The following is a 6,921-nucleotide window of genomic DNA, read 5'->3' as shown; positions in this document are numbered from 1 at the left end:
GCAGGAAACAACAGAGAAAGAGGAAAATGTGGCAAACTATAGTGGTAGAAGTAGGACCCACAAGTCCAAATGTCAAACAACCAAGAGTCTATGACTTGGCATGTCTTTCACATATTGTTGTAAAAAATTCTCAATCTCAAAACCCCAATTTTAGTTATCTTCTCCCGTGAAAGAGAGTATTCTTGTAGACAACGACTGATTGATCAACCTAAACTTGCCACGTGTTTCCAACTTTTAACTTTTTAGTAACCCCCTTTTCACTATAAATTTGCAGCCTCAACTTCAGATGATTCTTGTGTCTTACCACATGAAAACACACATACACACACACAAAAATAACACTATAGTACTATAAAGTTTTTATTTTTTTCCTTTAATATTTTCTCAATTTCCAACTTCAATGGAGAAGATACTTCGCTTATTATGGGTTACTATGATGTTGTTATTCTTTAGCCACTTAATCAATGTGGAAGGAAGACATCATCTTTCCAAGAAACCAAAGAGCAAAAGTATTAGTTATGTTCCTAGTCCTGTTGATGAACAACCACCAGCTTCTTCTCCTGCTAGTAATGTTGTTCCATCGGACCCGAGTTACGGAGGTCCTGCTGGCTCGACTAATTCAGATTCTGGTTGCATTTTCGACGTGACTGAGTACGGTGCCATAGGAGATGGCTCAACGGATGACACTGATGCATTCAGAGCTGCTTGGAAAGAAGCATGTCAGGTTGAATCAGCTGTGGTTTTGGCTCCTGCTGACCATGTTTTTATGATCACTTCTACCATTTTCTCTGGCCCTTGTAAACCTGGACTTGAATTTCAAGTAAGAAACATATATGTCTTCTTTTTCTTTTTCTTTCTCATTAATTTTTTTAAAATTTTTCTTTACTATTCTTATGATGTGGGATGGGGGACTAAAAGCATTAGCGAGCCAGGAATTTTAGTAAGGAAATTTAAAAATTAAAACCTAAGACTTAAAGTAAGTTAAGGAAATTCAAAATTTTATATATACATATATAAGAATAAATTACTTTTTGCACTATTTGTGTGGTACGATTGTCGAATGAATGGGATTCAATTGAAATACTTTATTTCCTGTGGCGGAGGTAGCAGCCAAAGTTTGATAAAATATGAGATTTTAAGTTATAATAATTTATATTTTTTCATTTATTTTTTGTAGGTAGATATTTTGTTCTATATTGTTTTTATATTTTTAGGGTCATAGCTAAACGGCATTTTCTTTCCAACAAAAAAAAAGCTAATATTTGTTTATTTAACTGACATATATAGTAAAATGTCTTTTGATTATAATATTCCTTTTTGAATGCATATATTTCCTAGTATTCAATTATTCCTAAAATTTGTATATTTAGACTTTTAAAAAATTAATATCTTTCAATTTCCCTAGAAATTTAATTTGAAGTCAAATGCAAAACTCAATTTGAGAAAATAAAGGTGTATACAATGATTAATTTTGTTCTTTGAATGTTCTAAATAGGTAAATGGGATCTTAATGCCACCAGATGGACCAGATTGTTGGCCAAAAGAAGATAGTAACAAGCAATGGCTTGTGTTTTACCGACTTGATAATATGACTTTTACTGGCACTGGTACTATTGAAGGTAACGGCGAAAAATGGTGGCAATTACCTTGCAAACCTCACAGGGTAAGTCTATTTTCTTCTATTTTTTTGTTAGTTCCTTTTTACACTTAAAAACAAGAAGAAGATAAAAGTGTAAAATGGTCCGTGATATTATTAGTGTCTTTCTCTCTTTCTCATTGTCTCTCTTTCTTATTGGATTAATTCAATTTATGTCATTTTTCATCAGTTTAAATATAGAATTAAATTATATGCAATTATAATTTGAGTTGTTGTACAAGATACTTATTATTTATCAAAGACTAACAATCAATGCTACTTAATATAGTTACGGGCAATTATTTTTTAACTGACCTAATTGTGTAAATATTTTTTTTAATCATCAATGCACATAACTTAAATACTAAAAAGTACTACTAGTAGTATATTGATAAGCATAAAGTTAGATGATTCTCGTGAATGTTAGTTCGTATGGTAATTAATAAAATTCCATTTGTCATTTTTCAGGGACCTAATGGCTCAACATTACCTGGACCATGTGATAGCCCTGCTGTAAGTTAGCTCACTTCCTCTCTCTTCTCAAAAGATACTTCTTTGGTTTGGTTTGTAAATATTAATTATGATAATAATTTCAGTGTATTCACACAAGATTAATTCCAATATAAAATTTAAAATTATATTTATCCCATGTTTAATTACTGATGTTAATTAAAATCGATATAAGTTTTATATTAAAATCTTAGTATCACATCTAATTCTACTTGTTCCGAACCAAACGATCCCTTTTTTTTTCATTTAAAATTTTCATAATGTAAGTTTTGTTTGTACGAATATTTTTGGCAGATGATAAGGTTTTTCATGAGCTCAAATTTGGTGGTGAGAGGTTTAAGAATACAAAACAGTCCAATGTTCCACATGAAATTTGATGGGTGTGAAGGAGTATTAATTGACCAATTGTCAATTTCTTCCCCTAAACTTAGCCCAAACACGGATGGAATTCACATTGAGAACACCAAGTCCGTTGGAATTTACAACTCCGTTATAGGAAATGGTACAAATTATCTCTCTCTATTTTAGATTTTTCTTTTGGGAGAGCATTTTACGATAATATTTACTCGTATCTAGTATTTATACTAATTTAATAAGTGTATGATATATGGTAAATTAAGAAAAACGTATATTTGTAATCAGTTTTGGTGAACGGGTCGATTTTATATTTTGTTCAAAAATTAATTATTTAAAAAATGTAATTTTGGTTTTATCAGGCGATGATTGTATATCAATTGGACCTGGTAGTTCAAACGTTGATATTGAAGCCGTCACATGTGGGCCCAGTCACGGGATCAGGTACTTTTTCTGTTTATAGTATTAAATAACAGAAAGCTTAATCTTATTTTGCTAATAAGGACAAGATTTGTCTTTTCCATCTTCTTAATTAAAAAATTATGTCATTGGGATGGATCACAAGACTATAATATATCAAACCTCTCTTTTTTATTTCCTTTTGTCTCCAAGTAGTAGTACTAATGTAAAGTTTTCTTTAGAAATAGTTTAAGTATGGCAAGACAGCCACATGTAGTGGGTCACTCTCTGTATGCAGTAGTTAATATATATGAATATTATCTTTTGCACCAAAAAAAAAAAAACAAGTTATTTGGATTTGTTAGTGTCTAAAAAAATAATTATGCATATTTACCTCTAATTTCTAAAAAAAAAAAAATTAAAGAAAAGATTTGTAAAACATGCTCCTTCCATTTTCATTCGTCATGGAGTATTTATATTTTAAAATATAAGGGATCTTTATACAGATAGAAGGTCGAATTTATTGTCTACTTTTTCTAGCCCGTATACGTAGATTATACTTAAATAGCCGCCTATACTAGCACTTAAACTTAAAATAGTCGACATATATATATATATATATATATATATATATATATATATATATATATATATATATATATATATATATATATATATATATATATGAAAAATGCATAAGCACCCCCTGACCTATACCCGGATTACCAACTATACACTTTATCTTTGCGGGAGTCCTATTACCCCCCTAAACTTTTTTTAAACGGAATAAATACCACCCTAAAATTAGACAACCAAACTCTTGGCAAGTGGTGAACTACACGCTCCGCCACATGTATATTTAGTACTTTTTATTCTTTCTTCTTTTTCTTATCCTTTTTTCTTATTTCTTATTATTCTTTTATTTTTGTTATTTCATTCTCTTTCTTTTTGTTTTGGTCACTGGCGGAGTAAAATGGTGGACGTTGGAATTTCAAAGGCACCATTTTTTCCGAACATGTTTTTATCCCGATCGGAGTGTGTTTTGCTATAAGCGGAGAAGACTTTTTCCAGTTAAAATTTCAATACCTTAATTTTTTCGGGGTGAGAAGGTTTTCCGATGATGAATCCCCCTCCCCCCCCCCCCCCCCCCCCCAACTGGAATGTATTTTGCTTTACTTATGAATAAATCTTTTGGAGAGTTTAATTTGTGTGTGAAAAGGATAGAAAGAGGAAAAAGAAAAATAGAATTAGAAGAAAATCGGTTAGACAAAGTTGCCGGTGAATGAGTATCCGCCGGAATTAGAGAATAAACGAAAAAGAAGTAAAAGAAAAAGACAAAGGAAAGGAAAAAAAGTAAGAAAAAATGGTAAAAAAGCAAAAAGAAAAATCTGAAAATCATTTTTTCTTGCTTCTCACTCTCCCAAGGAGAGTGAAATACACACATTCTGCCACGTCAGCTTTAACGGTGCAAATAATTCTACTTTAAAATAGTTTAGGGGGGATAATAAAAACCCCGCAAAAGTAGAGTGTGTAGTTGGGAATCTGGGTATAGGTCGGGGGGGGGGGGGGGGTTGTACTTATGCATTTTTCCTATATAATTATGTATGATCATTGTATAATCTCTGTATACTGGCTAGAAAAAGTAAACAGTAAATTCGACCGGCTATTTGTGTAAAGACACCTTATATTTTTTAAATAATTTTCAAAAAGTGGAATACTTTCATTTTCATTTGCTCCCCAATCAGTAGCAAAATCAAATTTTTGTAAGGGTGTTCAAGATTTGATATATATATATATATAGAATTCCGACAAAGGGTGGTCAACTGCCTCCAATAACCACCTTTCGGCATTGATAGCTACGTCACTGGCTCCAATAATCGCGTATTTTTTTGTGCAGCATTGGGAGCCTAGGGGTGCACCATAGCCAGGCATGTGTATCGAACATAACAGTCCGGAACGCCATTATACGAGACTCAGACAACGGAGTAAGAATAAAAACATGGCAAGGAGGGTCAGGATCAGTAACAGGATTATCATTCGACACAATTCAAATGGAAAATGTGCGCAACTGCATAATCATAGACCAATATTACTGCATGACAAAAGGCTGTCAAAACGAAACATCTGCAGTTAGTGTTAGAGACATCTCGTACAGGAACATTAAAGGCACGTACGATGTTAGAAGTGCTCCAATTCACTTTGCCTGTAGTGATACCATTGCCTGTACTAATATTACAATGTCTGAAGTTGAACTTCTTCCACACGAAGGCGAGCTTGTCGATGATCCTTTCTGTTGGAACGCGTATGGGATTCAACAGACGTTAACGATACCTCCAATTGATTGTTTACAAGATGGAATGCCTCAGTCAATTGGTGATGATGCATATACCTGCAGCTGATGATCGATCGAGGAGTTCACTTTACTAGTAGTACTATTTTTGTTTAGTTATATATAGCTTTATTTTATATGCTATTTTTTGTAGGTTATTTTGCTATATAGTTTTCTAGCCTCCATCCCAGTTGGGGTTAGTGTCCCTGTGTGATGTTGATAATACTATTTGTAGCAGATATATATGGTCTATTTTACTGGCCTATTTTCTGTACTAGAGAGTGAAATGAAATGTCTACTAATAATAAAATGATTTACTAAAGAGCTTCTTTATCCATCATTTCCATTGCAATTTCCAAATATTAGCAACTAAAAACTACGAAGCAGAGTGGATGGATTTTTCATATTTTCTCCAAATGCTAGATTTTTATAAACGCCTCGGAATTTAACTACCATGTGATGAGATTAACTGTTGTGGTAAAAAGGAAAACTAAGGTTTCTTGTGAGGATTAGACATTCTTATCAACCATAAAAGGAATAAGATGAAAGAAAGAAAGTACAGACAAATGCAAAGAGAGCGACAGAGAGAAAGTCAAGCTTTACCATAAAGATATGCTCCTTTGTCTGTAGGGACGACAAATAACACCAAATCTAACAGTTGAATTACAAAGGATAAGGTTTGGCTTGATATTCACAGTTAAAAAATTGAATGATGAAATTGCAGGGGTCTGAAGGAGAAATAAACTTTTCCTCTAGCCTGTTGCGCAATCCATAAGTTACAAGATGCAACTCTTTGCCTTCAAAATCTTCACTTCCATAGAAAAAATTTTCAACATATATAGTCATGCTCTTTAATTAGAATTTCCTCACCCAAGTCCCTTTGCAAGATACATGTACACATTTCTAGCAAAACCAAACAGTTCATTACCGGTGTTTAACCAGAAAACTGAATATTTGGTTAAAGCTAGAATTTAATAGAGAAATCGGGTTACTGATAATCAAGAAATAAGAGATTTTGTGAACAACAATAAAGCAATGAATAAGAGTATATTTCAGTATAATCGGAATGATATTTCGTGTCCTACAAATGTTGTGACTTTCTCCTTTTATAGTCAATTCTAAGAGAAAGTGTAATATCTTTGTCTTAATGAGGCAATTACGAGCAGTAAATGACATTAAAAGAAACGTTATTCAATCATTCTTATTAAATACAAATTCTCTAACGTATTTGGCATTTAATGTTGAATTTGGACTCTTTTACGCTATCAGATTCATATCTTCAATTCCTTCTGATCTTCGAGCTTTAAATGGCTCGAACAGGTACGAGTCTCGTTTCATCTGGATAGTAGCTCGTGTCTTCTCTCCCGCATCTATTGTTGCTCGTGTCTTCTAACTGTTTGTTATGCTTTGACTATCTGACCGGTCCACGTGTCATGACATGTCATCTTCAATATTTAAATTCAATTTTTTCCCAATACAGATAGTCCCCCCACTTTCCATTTATTTATCAATTAAATATTTGGGAAGTGGATCTTCATTAAAAAGGGAATTTTTGCCATAATTAATGTTATGACAGTACTAACGCTTCAGTTGTCTTTTCTATTTAATGCATCGCACACGTGTCTCCTTCTCATTAGCTCTGTGATTCTGCAGCCTTTTTTCAAGGCTTCTTCAACTCCAATATTCACGAAGT

At 32.8% G+C, this 6,921-nt stretch overlaps 1 protein-coding gene across 1 annotated transcript; it reads left to right on the top strand.

Moving 5' to 3' along the window:
• Positions 1 to 281: 281 nt before the first annotated feature.
• Positions 282 to 5,572, top strand: LOC109207113 (polygalacturonase At1g48100). The gene is made up of 6 exons (XM_019369997.1): positions 282 to 820; positions 1,496 to 1,663; positions 2,105 to 2,149; positions 2,441 to 2,648; positions 2,863 to 2,944; positions 4,797 to 5,572. The coding sequence occupies exons 1-6, from the start codon at positions 401 to 403 to the stop codon at positions 5,296 to 5,298; spliced, it is 1,425 nt and encodes a 474-aa protein (XP_019225542.1). The 5' UTR covers positions 282 to 400; the 3' UTR covers positions 5,299 to 5,572.
• Positions 5,573 to 6,921: the final 1,349 nt, after the last annotated feature.

This window comes from Nicotiana attenuata, unplaced genomic scaffold (genome assembly GCF_001879085.1).
Source record: "Nicotiana attenuata strain UT unplaced genomic scaffold, NIATTr2, whole genome shotgun sequence".
Classification (NCBI taxonomy): Eukaryota; Viridiplantae; Streptophyta; class Magnoliopsida; order Solanales; family Solanaceae; genus Nicotiana; species Nicotiana attenuata.
This window is presented reverse-complemented; position numbering and strand designations above follow the sequence as displayed.

What these genes read in the sequence shown, in the direction of transcription:
- LOC109207113 (XM_019369997.1), top strand. Translation starts at nt 401, where the DNA reads ATGGAGAAGATACTTCGCTTATTATGGGTTACTATGATGTTGTTATTC. An exon ending in TACCTTGCAAACCTCACAGG is followed by an intron (nt 1,664 to 2,104) that starts GTAAGTCTATTT and finishes GTCATTTTTCAG; the next exon opens with GGACCTAATGGCTCAACATT. An exon ending in GACCATGTGATAGCCCTGCT is followed by an intron (nt 2,150 to 2,440) that starts GTAAGTTAGCTC and finishes TATTTTTGGCAG; the next exon opens with ATGATAAGGTTTTTCATGAG.